The 20,219-nt window shown below is 51.7% G+C and overlaps 1 protein-coding gene across 1 annotated transcript; it reads right to left on the bottom strand.

Moving 5' to 3' along the window:
* Positions 1 to 2,657: 2,657 nt before the first annotated feature.
* Positions 2,658 to 3,590, bottom strand: LOC135174170 (olfactory receptor 14A16-like). Its single transcript, XM_064141399.1, has one exon. It carries the CDS (start codon positions 3,588 to 3,590, stop codon positions 2,658 to 2,660), a length of 933 nt encoding a protein of 310 aa, XP_063997469.1.
* Positions 3,591 to 20,219: the final 16,629 nt, after the last annotated feature.

Below are 20,219 nucleotides of genomic sequence, written 5' to 3'. Positions count from 1 at the left end.
GTCTGCTGAAGGTCCTGGTCATACCTACTGGGTAATGCAGGAGAATGGTGAAATCCAGTGTGTGCCACAGAGCAATCTAACCTTAGGTGAGAGAGTTTAAATTCAGAGTGTATCATACAAGCTGTTAGGAGTTTTCTGTTCTAGGTACCATCGGCGTCCAACAATGAAAGAATCTACGAGAGAATCTACAGTACATGAGCTCAAACCCAATGTTACCTGGGAGTCCCTGTTCTTGTCTCATCTGTGAGGAGACAAAACTGTTCTGAGCCTTTGAATCACCTACATCTGAGATAGCTGGAATGAAGTGTGAGCAGAAGTTGTGATATTCATATATAACCCAGAAGGTTATTGTATATCACCTATCCATGCCATGCTGGTAATCCTGGACCAACCAGAGCTATCCACATGTACCAATCCCAAACTAAGTTAGCTGTGCACACCTCTTCCAGGAAAGCATCTAACTCACTGTGACAGGGAAATAAAGCAGAGAATGACATCTAACCATACTGGAGAACCCAGAGTCATTTGATCCCGGTGCAACGCTGGCAACCTCCAAGCCCCTGCACAGCCTTGTGCCTGCTGCTGGCCCTGAGATACCGAGGCACAGCTCAGCTCCCCAGGGCATTGCCGCCCATCTCCTCATGGTGCCCATCAGCTGCTCAGCCACAGGTCACCTCCTGCTCCTCTTCCAAGGCCATGTGGTTGCATCAGGGGCTCATAGCCCCTGCCTTGTTGCAGGGAACAAGCAGAATCACTCAAGGGTGGGGGGGATGCAGGTGAGGAAGGAGATCTGGGGCTGAGTTGTCCTGTATAGAGTTAACCCTCCAGGGGGAGTAACCTTGAACCTGACCCTAGGTGGTCTTGACCCCTCCCCAGGGGTGCATCTGAACACCACCAGGTGATGGCTAGCCCCTCCACCCCATAAAAGCAGGGGGACTTCCTGTTCCTCTCTCTCTCTGCTCCCTGCCTCCCTGCTTACCACCACCACCATCCTGTTCCTCATTCTCCTTGTTTCATCACGTGGTCATCACCCACGAGGCAGACAAAGCCATCACCAGCAAACTTGGGTTGTATTTACTCACTTTGTATTTGCTTTCCCTTCCCTGAACCTTTGTAACTTCCCTACCTCAGAGACCTTTTTAAGTTATTGTTAAACTTTTCTTTTTAACTTCCAAATCAGAGGGAGATTCATTTACCTGGCTGTGCTTCCCTTTTCTCTCCCTGCATCTAATCCTTTTCCTTTGGGAAAGAAGGGGGAAGAGGGAAGGGCACTCTCTCAAAGTTGTTATTGGTTCTATCAAATTTATTGGAGTCTCTGGAAATTTAAATTAGAACCAGGACATGTCCCCAGCAGGACTGAGGCCTTAGAGATGCTTTTTAGGGCTGGATCTCAGGCTGAGGCCAAGGAGAGGCTTTGGTGTCCTGCTGAGGGAGCTGGACAGGGCTCAGATGAGAGTCAGCTCTGAGGTGCAGGGATTTTACTGGGGCTGGGCAGAGTGCTGGGGTTAAAGCCAAGGAGTCAATGCCTGTGGTAAAGGCTGGGACCAGGGTGAGCAATGGGGACAGAGTCAAGGTCAGGGGTTTGGGCAGGGCTGAGGTGGAAGGGGTGAAGTGAGGGATGGACTCAGCTTTGCTTGATTAGAGCAAGGGACTGGGGTCAGGGGAAGAGCAAGGGTAGGGGCAAGTCTTAGAAGCACCAGTGAGGGAGAGTGTGAGGAGCCCAGGCTGTACTGGGAGGAGACTAAATTTATACTGGGACAGCAACAGGAGATAGAGGTTAGTGCAGTAAGGGGATCCACTCTTTACTGGGCTGAGTGTGAGCAAGAGGAGAGGCTGCTCAGGGCTGTCCCTTCCCCCAAACCAGCCCTCGGACAGCAGGAGGATGAAGATGGCCTTGGAGCAAGACCCACCCTTAACCTTGGGGTGGCAGGAAAGTGCTGCAAATGGGCACTGAGAGATGCTGGGTGGTGACAAATGCCCTCAGATACCCCCTCAGGTGCTCCACACTACCAAGGGACTCCTCCTGTCCCCTACACCTCCATGTCTCTGACCCCTTCCACTTCCCTGTACCTGCACCACAAATGCCAGTGTGAGTCCTCTCTGTGCATGGCCGCACAGCACAAAGCAGACACTGATGTGGGATTTCCAGCTCAGCCCAGCTCCCCCAAAGCTCCTCCCACCTTCCATGCGATCTCTCCCCCACTCTGTCTAGCACAGTGGAGTCTGGGCTGGCCCTAGGGCAGTTCCCACCACTGCAGCATGCTCTGGGCAGCTGCAGCACAGCACAGCCCCCATGAAGGGCTCAGTAGATGCTGGACAGTGGAGTGAGCCCAGAGCTGGAGGACATCCATGGCACAAGGCATGAGGAGGTGCCCTGGGATGGTGGCAATGCAAAGAAGGTTTGCAGAAAGGTTGTCAGAGGAACAAGTCCCTGCAGAGTCCTTTCTTGTGTTGAACACACAGGGAGCACAGCTCCTCATGTCTGCAGCCTCTGGGTCACAGCAGACAGGCCAAGACTGTACCAGAAATGGTCTGAAGAAAGACATTGCTGTGGGAACAACATTCTCACAAGGGTAACACCAGGAGCCAGAACTAGAGAAGCCAGGCTGGGCCTGCACTGAGTGACATCAACTGCTCTGCAGGAGAGGAGAGAGAATTTATTGCTTCTGAAGGCATCCAGTGAGCAGTTTGCTCAGGGCAGCCTTCAGCTCCTGGTTCCTCAGGCTGTAGATGAGAGGGTTCACTGCTGGAGGAACCACTGAGTACAGCACTGCCACCAGCACATCCAGAGCTGGGGAGGAGATGGAGGGGGGCTTCAAGTAGGCAAAGATGACAGTGCTGATGAAGAGGGAGAGCACAGCCAGGTGAGGGAGGCAGGTGGCAAAGGCTTTGTGGCGTCCCTGCTCAGAGGGCATCCTCAGCACTGCCCTGAAGATCTGTACATAGGACACCACAATGAACACAAAGCAGACAAAGACTAAACAGGCACTGACCACAACAAGTCCAGCTTCTCTGAGGTAGGTTGTGGAGCAGGAGAGCTTGAGCACTGGGGGAATTTCACAGAAGAACTGGTGCACAGCATTGCCCTGGCAGAGGGGCAGAGAAAATGTATTGGCTGTGTGCAGCAGAACATAGAGAACTGCAGAGGCCCAGGCAGCTGCTGCCAGCTGGGCACAAGCTCTGCTGCCCAGTAGGGTTTCATAGTGCAGGGGTCTGCAGATGGCAACGTAGCGGTCGTAGGCCATGATGGTGAGGAGAGAGAACTCTGCTGAGAGAAAAGAAGAAAAGAAAAAGAGCTGAGAAACACATCCTGCATAGGAGATGGCTCTGGTGTCCCAGAGGAAATTGGCCATGGACTTGGGCACAGTGGTGGAGATGGTGCCCAGGTCAATGAGGGAGAGGTTGAGGAGGAAGAAGTACATGGGGGTGTGCAGGTGGTGGTCCCAGGCTATGGTGGTGATGATGAGGCTGTTGCCCAGGAGGGCAGCCAGGTAGGTGGCCAGGAAGAGGCAGAAGTGCAGCAGCTGCAGCTGCCGTGTGCCTGGGAATGGCAGCAGGAGGAAGTGGGTGATGGAGCTGCTGTTGGACATCTGCTGTCTGGGCATGGATCAGCTGTTGCAAGAGGAGAAGACACTGCACAAGTTAAAGCATAATTCCTGGAGAAAGTTCCATGAGCATCTCCCAGAAAATCCCCTCAGAATTACTTCTTTCTCTGGAGGAGCTTTGTGCACTCTCAGCCTCACACCCTTGCAGCCATCCCAGCAGAAGGCAGCTCTCATGTCCTCCGACTCCAGCGGTGCAGATGGGAAGCTCTGCTCTGGAGCATCTCCTCCTCCTGTGCAGCAGAGAGATGCCAGAGGCTGTGGGATGTGGCAGCTTTACAAGCTCCAGGAACTGCAGATCCCTTCTCCTGCAGCAGAGACTCACCACAGCCAGGCCTGGGAAGGTTTCTCTTTGAGCTCTCAGTCACCCTCCCAGTCCTGGCCACCTTGAAGCTCTCTCTGCTGTCCTCATCTCCCTGACACCCCCTGGCAGTGCCCTCAGCCCTGCTGTGTGTGCAGAGCTCCTGGGCAGAGCTCTCTCTCTGCAGTGCTGTCTGCTTGCCAGCAGCTCTCTCCAGCCCAGGAGCCTGCCCCAGCTCAGCAGCAGAGGACCAGCCCCAGCCATTTTAAGGGCCCCTCTGGAGGCTTTGGTGCTGAGTTCATGAACCTCAGAGACTGAGAAGTTGAAGAAACGTCTCCAGAAGTCAAAGTCAGAGTCCAACTCTGAAGTTTCTTGGAGTGTTAATGGGTCCCACGGAGGGACACTGGAAAGGTGTCCCCAGTGCCTGCTCAGAGCAGAAGGAGACAGTGGATGCAAGGGAAGCATCCCTGGAGGCACTGAAGCACCTGCAGGGGCTGGGCAGAGCAGAGAGCTGGAGGCAGTGCTGACAGGTCAGGACAGCAGCTAAAGGTGGCTCTGATGCTGAGCAAACCTGGAGGGGTTTCATGAATGCAAAGGGCCAAGCCCTGACCCCCAGCCCCTGGCAAAGGAGATCCTGTCCCTCACCTGTGCCTCTAGCCTCTGCTGGAGGCAGTGGGGAGTGAGGGTGAGCAGTGAGCAGGGCAGGACATTCTGTGACACTCTGTGGCCTCCCCAAGAAGGAGCAAGGAGGAAAGCAACTGCAGAGCCTCAGCAGAAGCTTCTCCTGGCAGCATCTCTGCATTCAGACACAGCTTGTGCTGAGCAGATGCTGCAGAGTCTGTTCCTTGGCAGTAGCCTGGGGCAGGCTCTGCTGTGCTTTGCTTGCCCAGAGACAACTCCTGCTGGGAAGTGATGAAATGTTCCCCTGCAAAGCATTTTGAGCAGATGCTTCTCAGAACAAAAACCTCTCCAAGTAGCTGCAGAGCTCTTCGCAAGCACCAGAGGCTAAGTTGTGGCTCAGCAGTGTTTTAATGAGCCCCATGGAGTGTTTGGGGCTGAGTCCATGCTCCTCAGGTGCTGTCAGGAGCCTGAACAAGCCTCTCCAGAAGTGCAAATCAGAAGCAAACCCCAAAGTTCCTTGAAGCATTGATTGGCCCCACTGAGGCTCGTTACTGACAAAGCCTCCCAGGGACTCCTGTCATGGAAATGCAGTTTAGGGAAATTTATGGGGAAGAACATGCGAGGCTGATTTGTGAAGATTAAATGATTTATTGCTATAATATGAAAATCCCCTTCCCAAAACTTACCTAAACTCTCCCACCGAAGTTCTTTGATCCGAGGTCGCAGGTAAAATTGCAGAAAATGCAAAATAAGGAGAGTCTGTGATTTTAGAAGAGTTCCTTGAGTCTCCATAAGTTGCTCAGTCTTTAAGTAAGAGTTCGTTGGTGTCGCGGACGAGAAAGTTTGTTTGGGGGGGGGAGGTTTGGAGGAATGATATGTGAGGCCGATGGTTATAAAAGGTATAAATGATTTATTACTGTAAGCACCAGAAATCCCTTCCCCAAACTTAGTTGTAATTATCCCACGTAGATTCTTGGTTCGTAGTTGTGATTTAATATACAGAATGACTAAAATGAAGAGAGTCTATGATATGAGAGAGTTCATTGAAGTCTTGAGAGGTTATTCAGTTTCAAATGGAAGTTTATCAATCACTCACTGTCCCAAATGCAGTTCAGAGAAGTTTCAAAGTCTTTATGGATTTTAAGGCACGTTGGCCGAGGCTCCGCGGGTCCGGTCGAGCTGAATGCTGACTCCCAGGGTTCGTAAGGATCGGGCCCCTGCCTGGAACGGTGCCGTCTGGAGCTGGTTGTTTGCGATGCGAATGCCGCGGGTGTGTGCGTGTGTGATCAGCGATCAGGGTATCGAGCAAGAGAGGTGCAAGTAGAGCAGGGTAGAGAGCGAGGGGCAAGAGAGGCTAGGGCTAATGTGGCAGAAGAGGTGTGTTCTGCCAACTCAGACTTGCGTTAGCTTTACAGATTGGCACAAAGTTATAATCAACTTATACAATTGGCTAATTCTCACCAAAAACAACTCATGGGACCACCCCAGGGTCAGCCCCCAGCAGGTGTTTGTCGAGTGGTCACAATGTCTGAGAATTTGAACCCTTTTTCCAAAACATAGCCATGTTTATGTCTTTGTTTCTCTGAGGGAGAGATTCTCCCAAGGCCTGTACATCTGCTGGTACAGCAGCTGCGTCAGTGCAAGCAGATAGGAAATACTGGTTTGACTTTTTCGATGGAAGGCCTCTGAGCCACAATTGTGTGTATAAATGAAAATTCTGCAATAGGGCAAAAGGGCTCTGATCCCTTCCATGACAGTTGGTTACTCACTGTTCAAAGCAGTTCAGCAGAGTTTCGAAGTGTTTTTGAAGTTCAGGGCATTGTCCGAACCTCTCCGCAGGATCGGGCCCAGGCAAGCCCTGGCTTCAGAGGATCAGGCGTCCGCTGGCCTCGTGGTAAGCAGGTTCAGCAGGGTGAGATCGCAGGAGCTGGAGCAGCAGGAGCGAGCGAGCGAGCCAGCTCCCGACCAAGGCAGTCACACCATTTTATAACGTTTAAGAGGGCTGTGCCCAACCAGCTCAGGTGATTTTTACGTTATTTTTACAGATTGGTACAAAGTTATAATCAATTTGCACAATTGGACAATTCTTACCATAAACAACCTGTAAGACCACCCAGAGATCAGCCCCTCGACAGGTGTTGAGCGGACATGGGAACCAAAGTCCCCTCAAACCAAAACAGAGCCAATGTTTACCTTTTACCCTTCCTAGGGAGGAATCTTCTCATGGGTACTGCAAAGATTGTTTTGGTTTTGCAATTGCTTTTGGCCTTCAATGATTTAGGCTGGAGGTGAGGAGAAAGTTCTGCACTGAGAGAGTCATTGGCCACTGGAATGGGCTGCCCGGGGAGGTGGTGGAGTCGCCGTCCCTGGGGCTGTTCAAGGCAAGGTTGGATGTGGCACTTGGTGCCATGGTCTAGCCTTGAGCTCTGTGCTAAAGGATTGGACTTGATGATCTGTGAGGTCTCTTCCAATCCTCATAATATGTGATACTGTGATACTGTAAGACACTGTAACATGCACAACAGGGCCTGCTAAAAGGGGCTTTGCTACCCTCCATGACAACTCCTTAGAGCAGCTCATTGAGGCCTTGAGTGCAGGAGACAAAGGCAGAGTGCAGGGCAGAAAACCTTGGGCTTGGTTTATGGAGCAGAAAGGCCAAGCCCTGACCACAGCCCTTGGAACAGCAGAGCCTGAAACCTCCAAGAAAAGTTTCTCCTCCCAGGCCTTGGTGGCAGAGGTAACTGCCAGAGCCAAGGGGAGAGAGCCCTTGGTCCTCTTGGCCTTTCAGCCTGGCCAGAGCCCTTGGCCATGCCTGCTGTAGCCTGTGCTGCACTGTCCCATGCCTGCAGCTCTTTCCCTTCAGGTTCTTGACTCCCATCTTGCTTCTCCAGCCAGCTCTCAGCCTGACATTCCCACACCTTCACTGAGGTGTCCCTGCTCTCAGAGGACATTCCTTGACACCTCTGGGTGACCTCATCCATATCAGGTCTGCTCTCTGAGTGTCATTTCTTTGTCCTCATCTCCAGACTGAATCTTCCAAGCTGCACTTTGTTGAGATTTTAATCTCTTGCCACTACCCAGAAGAGCTTCATCACCTCTGACCCCACGCTTCAGCCATGTGCACATGACTGTTGCAGTGCCCTGAGCCTCCACTCCCCAGGCTGAAGCAGCTCAGGTCTCTCAGCCTCTCCACAGAGGTGACAACCCCATCCTGGCAGATCTCTGCAGCTTCTCCAGTTCCTTCCCACCCCACTCCAGACTGGAGAACCCCACAGCCAGACACCTAGAATCCAGATGTGGACACAGCAGTGCTGAGTCCAGGGGAGGACAATCTCCATGCCTGGGTGGCCACACTCCTGCCACACCCCATGAGCACTGAGTTTGTGCTGGGAGGTGGCCCAGTCTGTGCTGAGATGGCATCAGATTGTCCAGTTTACACGTAGAGGGATGCAGCAGGTACTGGGAGGGGATCAGGGAATCCACTTTGTACTGGAAAAGGACCCATCCCATGGGATAGAGCAAGAGTGTTGGGAACTGGCTGACAGAGGGGACAGGAGTCCCTAGAAGCTTGTACAGTCAAGCCTTTGACGCGAGGTCTGAGTGTACTGAAACGCAGTTAAGCCGCAGCAGTGCATGTGAAGAAGCTCAAAGGAGTTTGTCCTTGAGCCTTCTGGTAAACAGCTTCTGAGGGACTGTGTCCAGAGGAGGAGGGAAATTAGCTCCAGCAGAAACCCCAAGTAGGAGGAGCACGCAAATTCCAATCCTTAGATGTGCCAATCGCTAATTAACAGCACTGCAGTGCATGCTGGGTTCGCACTAACCCAAAGCTGATGCTCTGAAACTTGAAGCCTGATGCTCTCGGTGCCTTGGATTGCCAAGCAAGCTAACTCACCTGGAGTCGTCGCTGACTTTCCCGCCCCCGCGCAAGATGATCCAGTTTGTGCTGGAACGAGGCTGTTTCTGCTCTGGTAGAGGATCGGAGGAGAGGGTTCACTTTGTGCTGGGACAAAGCTCTTTAACATCTTCATAGATGATCTGGATGAGGGCATGGAGTCAGTCATCAGCAAGTGTGCAGATGACACCAAGCTGGGGGCAGATGTGGCTGGGTTGCAGGGCAGAAGGGCTCTGCAGCAGGACCTTGACCGCCTGCACAGATGGGCAGAGTCCAAGGGGATGGCTTCAATAGCTCCAAGTGCAGGGTGCTGCACTTTGGCCACAACAACCCCATGCAGAGACACAGGCTGGGGTCGGAGTGGCTGAGAGCAGACAAACAGAAAGGGATCTGGGGGTGCTGATTGATACCTGCCTGAACATGAGCCAGCAGTGTGCCCAGGTGGCCAAGAGAGCCAGTGGCATCCTGGCCTGCATCAGCAATGGTGTGGTCAGCAGGAGCAGGGATGTCATTCTGCCCCTGTGCTCTGCACTGGTTAGACCACACCTTGAGTGCTGTGTTCAGTTCTGGGCCCCCCAGTTTAGGAAGGACATTGAGATGCTTGAGCGTGTCCAGAGAAGGGCGACGAGGCTGGGGAGAGGCCTCGAACACAGCCCTACGAGGAGAGGCTGAGGGAGCTGGGATTGGTTAGCCTGGAGAAGAGGAGGCTCAGGGGAGACCTCATTGATGTCTACAACTACCTGAGGGGTGGTTGTGGCCAGGAGGAGGTTGCTCTCTTCTCTCAGGTGGCCAGCACCAGAACGAGAGGACACAGCCTCAGGCTGTGCCAGGGGAAATTTAGGCTGGAGGTGAGGAGAAAGTTCTTCCCTGAGAGAGTCATTGGACACTGGAATGGGCTGCCCGGGGAGGTGGTGGAGTCGCCGTCCCTGGAGCTGTTCAAGGCAGGACTGGACGTGGCACTTGGTGCCATGGTCTGGCCTTGAGCTCTGTGCTAAAGGGTTGGACTTGATGAGCTGTGAGGTCTCTTCCAGCCTTGGTGATACTGGGATACTGTGAAAGCTCAGTCTTTACTGGGAGGGTGTTACAGAGGGGGTTTCTCTATGCCTCCCTTATTAGGGGGAGGTTAGAAATTAATTTGAGGTGGTATTAATTTTATATAAAAATTAATTTGTTAAAATCAATATTTACAAACTCTTTCCACCCCCAACCCCTGTGTAATAAATTGTAGTTCTAGTGCAAGGTTATGAAAACAATTTGGATATGATATGTACATGGATCTGGTTAATAACTGTCAAATTATCAACTATAAACAGAGAGAGATTTCCCTCAGGCTTAATGCTGCTTAAGAACTATGCTGTGTGCCCAGCAGGGTGGGCTGAAAGCTGTCTGCTCTACGGCAGAGGTAACTTATATTACAGAGGAATCAAAGCTTACTTAGATGTGTTGCCCTTAATTATTAATCACCTGTTGGGAGAATTCTTGTTAGCAGAGCACACAAAACTGATAAACATGAGCAACCCGTGCTGGGAAGACCTTGAATCCATCTTGGGAGCTTAGACAGCAGGCACAAGGTGGCTTCCTCCCACATGCAGCTGCAGGGGGTGGAGTGCAGCTGCAGGTGGGCAGAGTTTAGCCAGCCCCAGAGGCTGACCCTTAGAATGTTATGATATACTAACCTATGCATGCAGTACATGTAACCTGGGCCCTCTGACTGTAACCAATCTTGGTGGAGCAGCCTCTTGCTAGAGCGCATATAAGTCACTGCATCACGGAAATAAAGTGGTGTGCTAGTTAGAAGCAAGCTGGAATGTTTTGGTAAAAGAACTAGATAATGGGCAGTGAAAAAGTAAACAATTGTGTCTCTTTGCTCACAGTCACGCTGAGAACTCTGGGAAGAAGAAGTAAAACATTCTCCATTTTGTTTTTCATTCTGCCTTTGCCTTCAGACCTAGTCACATCTCATTAACCTTGCTCCTACTAACCTTGCTCCCTAACCTCTTGGCTGCACCTCTCTTCTTCCTGAGAACTGAGGTAAGGTTGAGAGGGCAAGGGGAGGTGTTGGGGTAGTTTGAGAGCCCCTCCTGGGGACTCAGGTTTCTGGGAGGGGAGTTGTGCTTCTGTATTGTTTATCCTTTGTATATTTCTGTATATAACTGTATATATTGTAAATAGCTGCTTGTATATTTACTGCTGTAAAATAAATAGCTTCATTTATATTCCCAGAGGCTGTCTGAGTTAGCTGGGGCAATTCCAAAAAGTGGGGGGGGGGGGCGGGTAAGAGCCCAAACCATCACAAGTGGATTTGGCCATCTAACCATATTGGTGACCAAAGAGTCATCTTCCCATAGCGCTCCACCGAATTAAACTCCAACAATCACCCTCCCGGGGTTGTGTCACAGCCTGTGCCCAGTGTCCAGACCTCTGTGGGGCTGGAATCTTCCCAGCTTGAGAGGAAAATGATAAATGCTCCCAGTCTCTGGGGTAAACAGGTTTCTCTAACCTTTTCTCCTGGTGTGAGGTGGTCTCTGCCTCCATGCTGCTGGTTTTCTGGATGCTGCATGTCCAGGGACGGTCAGCTGGCAGGATTCCAGGAACAGGAGAAGGATTTGTCTGTGCAGCTTCTGGCATGGTCCTTTCACAGCTAGCAGGCTGTGTTTGTGGGTTTGCAGACAATCTAGAAGGTCTGCTGTCCTGGCCCTTCTTACCAGGATGAAGCTGGGAGCCTGAGCTCCGCAGATAAATGCAAAATCACAGGCTGGTATGCACAGTTGGCTCTCGGCTTAGGGGGCTACTGGCTCCCCATATATGTATCAAGTGCAGGCTTGAATGTGCTCTGCTTCCAAAGGTTCGCAGACAGCTTAACTGCGAATTGAATCAAAGAGGGCTGAGCCTCAGTGAGCATCGGAGCAGTGCTTTGGCTGCCGAGCATGTGGGTGTGAGCGGCTGAGCGCTTCGGGTGCAGGTCAGAGCTGCAGTGTGGATCAGAGAGCTGAGCTGCGCTGCAGGCAGGGTCAGAGCACTGAGTCTGAACAGCTAAGTCTGACCACTCTGAACACGTGGTGCTCCTTTGCACCCCTCTTTATAGACTGTGGGCCAAGATTCGTGGCCCTTTGGCCATCCAAAGTGACCAATCAGGTTGGCAGTAAGCCAAACTTTACCTTAATAGGCAGGAGCTGTTTGCCTGGACCCTCCCAAATATGGGGATCACCTGGGTGGACCCCAGGGGTACACGGACTGGGTGTGTGTGTGTTACACAACCTGTTTACTGCCATGGGTCCTGGCAGAAAAACATGTCCAGGCATGCAGAGGCACAGGGAGGCCTCTGTTTTGGGCCTACAGCCTCTCCACCACAGAGCGATCAAAGAGATTCAGTTTGTACAGAGAGGAGAGCCCAGTGTCAACTGGGATGGCATCAGGGTGTTCTGTGTGCACTGTGATGGGGCCTAGGCTCTACTGCAGGGGTTCTCAAACTTTTTAAACAGGGGCCCAGTTTGCTGTCCCTCAGACACTGCTGGGGGCCATGTTGGGTGTAGTTACATTAAATGTAGTGGTTCTATAGAAATGTTGGAATGGTGCAGCTATTGGAAATGGAAATGCTGGAACATAAGCCATGGACAGGTGAGAGTGCACGAGCTCAGTAAGTGCTGAGTTCAGACAAAGTGGAGGGTTGGAATGACCTTAGAGAATGGTGTCACAAATATAATCAAAGGTAAGGCTGGAGCCTGTGGTTTTGCCTGTCCCTGCTAACTCAGACTGCTTAGTCACAAGGTAGGTGTTGCTGAGAACATGATGAATGTCTGTGCTAATTAGTGTGTAATTTCTAACACGAGTACATGTAACCAATTGCAGGTTGATACAATGTGCAGCCTGTGGATGAAAGGTATAAAAACATGTTTGGAATGCAATAAATGGATCGGCTTGGCTTGGCTTGGCTTGTACCAGGCCTTCTCCCCATCTCTTCTTCTGATGCCCATGGCATTGAAGCCCGTGGCAGGGCATGCCATGTCTTCTTGTCACCTGGAGAGAGAAAGGGATATAAGAGAAGAGGAGGAATAGCAGCAGGTCCCTCTCTGGCAAGGCAGGAGAGGCAGGCAAGTCCCTTCCCAATGCCCCCACCCTTCCCAGCTGCACACACAACAGGTATGAGGCCCTTGTGCCAGGGCCAGAGGGATGAGGCTGTGGATGAGCACTCGGGCACACAGCTCCCCAGCACCTGCAGCCAGTGCCACCACTTAGCACTGGTGTGAGCAGAAGGAAAAGAAAGGTGGCAGTGGGAGGGGATTCCCTTCTCAGGGGAACTGAGGGCCTGATTTGCAGGTCAGATCCATCCCACAGAGAGGTCTGCTGCTTGCTTAGGGCATGGCTTGGGGGCATTTGTAAGAGACTTCCCAGTCTGGTGCAGCCATCAGGCAGTTGCCCACTGCTGGTCACACAGACTGGGAGTGCTGGGGCAGTGGAGAGGAGTACAGAAACAACTGACAAAGACTTCAGGGCTTGTTATGAAGAGGTTTGTCTGGGTTTTGGGGAATGAAATATGAGGCTGAACTTCAAAGGGTTTAAATAATTGAATATTATATACACAAGGAATCCCCTCCCTTCCCCAAACTCTGTACAGCTACCCCACACGAGTCCTTTGTGTGCGGTTGTGAAATTACTTCACAGAATGTCCATTTACCAAAAAAAATCAGGAATTTAGCAGAGGTTTGGAGAGGTTTGGATGGAGAGAGTCTAGAGGCATAAACACGCCACGGGTCAAGTCTGAAAGTCTGTGCTGCTGGAATCAAGGTTGCTCAGTTACTCACTGGCTGGGGTCAGTTGCGGTGATCCCAAATATGTTGTCCTGGAGTCCTGTACCCCTAAATTCCTCTCCTGCCTGGACTTCGGGGGGGAAGGGGGAAAAGCCGCCTGGTTTCCCTCCCCCCTCACCTGCCCTGCAGCCGTGAAGGGGGGGAGGACTGCCCCGTGAAGGGGGCGGGGACTGCCCCGTGAGTTCCCGTGCTGGAGCCAGGCTGGGATTGGCCGTGCACTTTCGCGCCTAAGGTGTGGTAACTCTGCCCTTTGTCTAGCGAAGGTTATAACTATTGGGGGTCTTCCCGCCTTTGGGGTTCCCGCTTTGGAGTTTTGCCTGTGCCTGGTCGTATGTGTCTGCCTGAGCTCACACACTCCCCTGTGCCTGGACTGCAGAGACCTTCAGGGATTTGCTTTCCTACTGACACCTTTGTGTGCCTAACGACCCTTAACGACCCTTAACAATTCACCTGCAGCTGCTGGAGGAGGAACACAGACCGCAGGAGCCAGCCTGAGTGAGTTATTTGGCTTAGCTTAATTTAGTAAGAAACTGCTATTAATTAATAGCTGAGGCCTTTTCCAACTTCTGACTTCCAATATAGTCAGATTATTGATGGTATCCTTGTAGGTTAATTCTCATGCAACTGAATCTGCTTATCAAACTAAATTAATCTTTGTATATATAGTTGTGGGGGCGGGTTTTGGGGAAAATAAAAAATAACTATTTTTGATAAATTCCCAACTCGGCCACGAATTAATTCCTGCCCTCCGCAACATATGTGTGGCACAGCCATGCTGCTCACCCTTGTGGGTCTGAATAGTTCAGTTCAGGGATTATTGGGGTGCACTGTCTGAAGGCTCCATGGGCACGACCAAGCTGGGAAGGGCAGCTGGGGCGGCAGCTGGCCGGGAGCGCCTTGGTCAGTTCCCTGGGCTGGTGCGAGGTGCTGTGGGTCAGAATCACGCAGCGGCGGTGGCCCCAAAAGAGGCAAAGCAGCCAGGAGTGGCGGGTGGAGGAGGGTGGCAGGAACACTGATTGTCCCTTTTGTGAGGTTTGAGCCCGAGATTGATGGTCCTTGGCCACAATTCTGTCCAATAAGGGTCTGGCAGCAGGCCCAAACATACCAAATAAGGTGAAATCCACGGGTCCATTACCCCCAAATATGGAGGGAGCTCAGGTGGGTCCCCTCCCTAGGCGCGTGAGCTTACACAACATGTTTACTTCAACCTTCAAGCAGGCCAGGCCAGGCTTGAAAGCACCAGTCCTATTGTGCTCCTTTGTCCCCTTTAATTTGTTTTCCCCAAGTTTGGGCAGGGTAACACCTTTCGGGGGGACAACATGTCCGGGCATGAATAGATTTGTAAACACGGCCATTTGGGGCCTATATGTGACCCTCCACCACAGGGCTTTGGGGAGATCAGCTGAGGGCTCAGGAGCACAGGAGGAGTTCTCAGCTCCTCCAGTGACAGGAAGAGATCCTGAAGGAAGGGAAAGAATCCATGTGAGGAATGCATGGCTTAGAGGTTGGTGCCACCAACAGAACTTTGGGGGTTTGACCACAGGAAGGTGTTCTCAGCACCAGGTCTAGTGGTGACAGATGGAGCTCATCTGTCCCACGAGGGGAGAAGGATCCTTGCAGATGAGTTGGCTGGGCTCACTGACAAGGCTTTAAGCTAGTCTGGGTGGGGGATGGGGACACAGATGGCTGTGGTGGAGAGTCCTAAAGGGCACAAAATGGACTTGAGCATATCCAGACATTTTTACCTGCCTGTCTGCATTGCAGCCAGAGGTGGGAAAACAGGACAAAAGAAACCCAGGCAACCTAGTCTGGTTTAATCTGGTCACCTGAGAGGGGTCTCATAAGGCCCACACCCCTGTTGTGTGCAAGGCATATGTGCCCTCCATTTTTGGAAGACAACAGCTTGTGGGTTCTTTGAGATTTGGGTCTATTTGGGTGATTGCCAGAGGTGATTGGGTGATTGTGTGGCCAATGAGACCATTAGCCTTGGCCATTACCCTATAAATGGGGGTGAACAGGTTGCAGTGGAGGGCCTGTAGGCCCAAAAGCAGGCTTATTTATGCCTGCTCTGCCTGGACATGTCTCTCTGCCTGCACCAGGGGTAAACGAGCACAAAGGGGCACAACAGACCAGGGCCATGAAGTCAGTTGCCCAGGACACCTGATTGTGTAAGTCCCCACACGCCCAGCTCGTGTCTGCCTGGTGCTGGGCCCATGTGATTCCCATATTTGGAGCCCAGGCCTGTGGGTTTTGCCCAGTATGGTAAGGTTTGGCTGACTGCCAACCTGATTGGTCATTTGAGTGGCCAATGAGGCCACTGACTCTCAGCCCATGTTTAATAAATAGGGGTACACAGGCTCAGTGCAGCCTGCCCCACATTACTTGTGTCTCTGCCACATTGCTTGCCTGCCTGCATTCTGCCTTGCAGCTTTATGCCTGCCTTTAGTCAGCATTAGACCTGTGCTCAGACTGCACGGAGCCCTGCCTCTGCACCTGGAGATGCTGCCTGCGTGCCCCTGGAGAGAGCAGCCAGCAGCAGCCAGGCGCATAAGGCCAGAGGCTGCCATTTCCCTGAAACCAGAGGATTCCAGCCTCAGTCCACAGGCAGAGACCCTGAAGAATTGGACACTTGCAATAGGCTGTGCCGTAGCCCCTATGTGGTGGAGGGGCACCAGCCCCAAAACAGAGGCCTCCCTACGCCTCTACATGCCTGGACATGTTCTGCCAGGACCCATGGCAGTAAACAGATTGTGTAACACACACACCCAGTCCGTGTACCCCTGGGGTCCGCCCAGGTAATCCCCTAATTGGGAGGGTCCAGGCAAACAGCTACTGCCTATTAAGGTAAGGTTTGGTGTACTGCCAACCTGATTGGTCACTGTAGATGGCCACAAATCTAAGCTCAGAATCTATAAAGAGGAGTGCAAAGGAGCACCACATGTTCAGAGCATTCAGAGTGTTCAGAGGATCAAGCTCAGCTCTCTGATCTACATAGCAGCACAGACCTGCTTGCATGGCCTAGACACAGAGTCAGGCCCTTAATCTCTTACAAACAAAACTGAGGCTCAGACCTCTTGCATTGATCTGAAGGTGCAGTTCAGCTGTCTGCAAACCCTTTGAGCAGCAGAGCGCCTGCACGCCTGCACTTTATACATATATGGGGAGCCGAGAGCCCCTGCCTAAGCCTAGAGCAGCCATACACACTGGCTTGCTATCCTGCATTTATCTACGGAGCTCAAGTCTCCCTGCAGCCTGGCACACTGCTTGCCAGCTGTCCTGTAAGCCTGGAAAATTCTAGGCCCAGCAGACCCTTTCCAGATAGTCTGCAAACCTACAAACACAGCCTGCTAGCTGTGAGACGACTGTGCTAGAAGCTGCACGGACAAATCCTCCTCCTGCACCTGCACATCCTGCCAGCTGACCATCCCTGGACATGCACGGCATCCAGAAGAAGCAGCACCAAGGCAGAGACCACTTCACACCAGGAGAGAAGGTCAGAGAAATCCTGTTTACCCCAGAGACTGGGAACACTTATCAACCCCTGCAAGCCAGGACAGATTCCAGCTTCACCAAGACCCGAACACTGGGCACACTGTGACACAGTCCCGGGAGGGTGATTAATGATTAATACTTAAAAGCAACACATTTAAGCAAGTTTCCTCTGTCTTAAGAGCAGACATAGTTTCAGCCCTTGCTGGGCAGACACCATAGTTGTTAAGAGGCATTAAGCCTAAGGGAATCTTTCTCTCTGTCTGTAGTTGTTGATAATTTGATGTTTCCATTTAACAATCCAATCCCTCTAAATATATCCCAGCTCTTTTCATAACTTTGCACAACGAACTTGATTACATAGTGGTTGGGGGTGGCAGAATTGTAAATATTAGTTTTAATAAATAATTTTATAAAAAATTAATACCGCCTCAAATTAATTTCTCACCTCCCCCTAACAGAGGAGGAATAAGAGAAACCTCTCCACGACAAGGATCCAGGTGCATAAGGCCAGAGGCTGCCATTTCCCTGAAACCAGAGGATTCCAGCCTCACTCCACAGGCAGAGACCCTGAAGAATTGGACACTTGCAATAGGCTGTGCCGTAGCCCCAGAGGGTGATTTCTGATTAATCTGAATTGTGAGTCAATACTTGAAATGCCTCTGTGATTTCTATTACCTCTGCCATAGAGCAGAAAGCAGATTATAGTATGAGACCCCAGGCAGCATTAAGCCGCGGGGAAAACTCTCTCTGTATATAGTTTGAAATGTTTGCTGGTTATTAATAAGTCATAACATATATATATATATTCCATAATGTCTTCATAATCGTGTGAGAATCCTTTTAATATTAAAGTCCAGTGCTTGGGGGTGGTGAGAGTTGAAATATTGGAAGAAAATAAATATATATATTAATTAATGTTAATTCATTTCTCCCCTCTGCCACAACAGGCGTAGGGGCAATAACCCATCCACGACACAGGTGGTCAGTAAGGGGCTTGCCTGCTCGCCCGTTCCTCGCTCACCTGCCGCTTGCCCGCCTGCCACCTCAGCTGCCTCAGCCAGCAGCCGACTCCACTTTGCAGCCATAGAATCATGGAATCATAGAATCAACCAAGTTGGAAGAGACCTCCAAGGTCGTCCAGTCCAGCTGTTTTCCCTGAGTCGTTCTATCCCCAGCAATTCACACTGTGCCCAAATTAGAGCAAGAAACTCTTCCTGGAGATGAAGTATCAAATCCTTGCCGCCTTTTGGGAGACAACAGCATGGATCATGGTGCCATGAAGACCAGTTCCAATTCTCACTCCATCTACCACGATTGTAAGGATGGGGCCAGCCTAGTTTCTTGAAGAACAGCTGTTTTACTGCAGAGAAATCTAAGTGTGGTGGCTGCACAACTGAAGCACACAAACTGCAGCCTTGAATCTCATCACTGAAAGGCCAATCGGAGGGTCTGTGAAGACAGAGGAATTTCAAGATGGGATTTGCTAACACACCTGAAAGTGGTACATCACAAAGAGGCAGGTTTAAAAGGGTCAGAAACTGGGGTGATTCAGAACTGTGTTACCTTTGGGAATGTGGATTTGTTACAGAAACAAAAGAGTCAAGACCTCTGCAGGGAGTGTGAGCTGGACAGCTTCGACTTTGGTCCTGCAGGCTGGAGGGAACTGAAGTCCTGAAATGCAAGCTGCAGAATTGCTTATGCAGTGACAACCTCCAGAGCTCCTTCACTCCAGTTTTAAGTGATCCTAGTGACAGGTTTCCCTGCATGCTTCCCTTGAAAGGTATGTGCCCACAGGACTTCTGTTGAATATTTTCCTGAGTATCTTGTGGGCCACAGACATTATTTATGAGGACTGGTGAGGGTTCTGAATTCTTTATTCAAGTTGCTAAAGGAATTTGGTTAACCTCACAAGCAGTGAATGAAGCTGCCAGACTCTATCAAAGACATTTCTAAACCTTTCAAAATTCCCTGTGAGGGAATTAACCCTATGAGGAGAGGCTGAGGGAGCTGGGGGTGTGCAGCCTGGAGAAGAGGAGGCTCAGGGCAGACCTCATTGCTGTCTACAACTACCTGAAGGGACATTGTAGCCAGGTGGGTGGTGGCCTCTTCTACCAGGCAACCACCAATAGAACAAGGGGACACAGTCTCAAGTTGTGCTGGGGTAGGTCTAGGCTGGATGTTAGGAGGAAGTTGTTGTCAGAGAGAGTGATTGGCACTGGAATGGGCTGCCCAGGGAGGTGGTGGAGGCACCGTCCCTGGAGGTCTTCAAGCAAAGCCTGGCTGAGGCACTTAGTGCCATGGTCTGGTCGACTGGCTAGGGCTGGGTGCTAGGCTGGACTGGATGATCTTGGAGGTCTCTTCCAACCTGGTTGATTCTATGATTCTATGATTCCATTGTATAGAGACATTCTGTAAAATAGTTCTGCTAACAGCACCCAAGAACTTGTGTGGAGAGTTGGAAATAAGTTTGGGGAATTATTTTGTGTATACTAATAAATTATTTAATAACTTTTGTATTGGCCTCACTGCATTTCACCCCAAACTCAGATTTCAACTACCCCTTTGTAACAATGGCCTTGCCACTGAGAACCCTGGGGGTGGTAGCCCAACACTTGAGCAGTGCATTGGCATCTCAGACAACCTCCCTGCAAGGTTGAAAACTGCACTCAGCTCCATCCCTGAACTGTGTACACACCAATGCATGCAGCATGGGTAAGGACCAGGAGGAGCTGGAGGCCACTGTGCTACAGGAAAGCTCTGATGTAGCAGCATCATGGGAACCTGGTGGGATGACTCCCACAGCTGGAGTGCTACAGTCGATGGGTACCAACTTTTCAGAAGGGATAGGCAAGGAAGCAGAGGCAGTGGAGTGGTGGTGGAAGTAGAGGGGGTGCAGTGGTGGTGGAAGCAGAGGGAGTGGAGTGGTGGTGGATGCAGAGGGGGTGCAGTGGTGGTGGATGCAGAGGCGGTGCAGTGGTGGTGGATGCAGAGGCGGTGCAGTGGTGGTGGAAGCAGAGGCGGTGCAGTGGTGGTGGAAGCAGAGGCAGTGCAGTGGCGGTGGAAGCAGAGGCAGTGCAGTGGTGGTGGAAGCAGAGGCAGTGCAGTGGCGGTGGAAGCAGAGGGGGTGGAGTGGCGGTGGAAGCAGAGGGGGTGGAGTGGTGGTGGAAGCAGAGGGGGTGCAGTGGTGGTGGAAGCAGAGGCGGTGGAGTGGCGGTGGAAGCAGAGGCGGTGGAGTGGTGGTGGAAGCAGAGGCAGTGCAGTGGTGGTGGAAGCAGAGGCGGTGGAGTGGCGGTGGAAGCAGAGGCGGTGGAAGCAGAGGGGGTGCAGTGGTGGTGGAAGCAGAGGGGGTGCAGTGGTGGTGGAAGCAGAGGCAGTGCAGTGGTGGTGGAAGCAGAGGCAGTGCAGTGGTGGTGGAAGCAGAGGCGGTGGAGTGGCGGTGGAAGCAGAGGCGGTGGAAGCAGAGGGGGTGCAGTGGTGGTGGAAGCAGAGGCAGTGCAGTGGCG

Source organism: Pogoniulus pusillus, unplaced genomic scaffold (assembly GCF_015220805.1).
Source record: "Pogoniulus pusillus isolate bPogPus1 unplaced genomic scaffold, bPogPus1.pri scaffold_50_arrow_ctg1, whole genome shotgun sequence".
Classification (NCBI taxonomy): domain Eukaryota; kingdom Metazoa; phylum Chordata; class Aves; order Piciformes; family Lybiidae; genus Pogoniulus; species Pogoniulus pusillus.
Note: the sequence above shows the minus strand (reverse complement) of the source record. Positions and strands in the feature narration are given on the sequence as shown.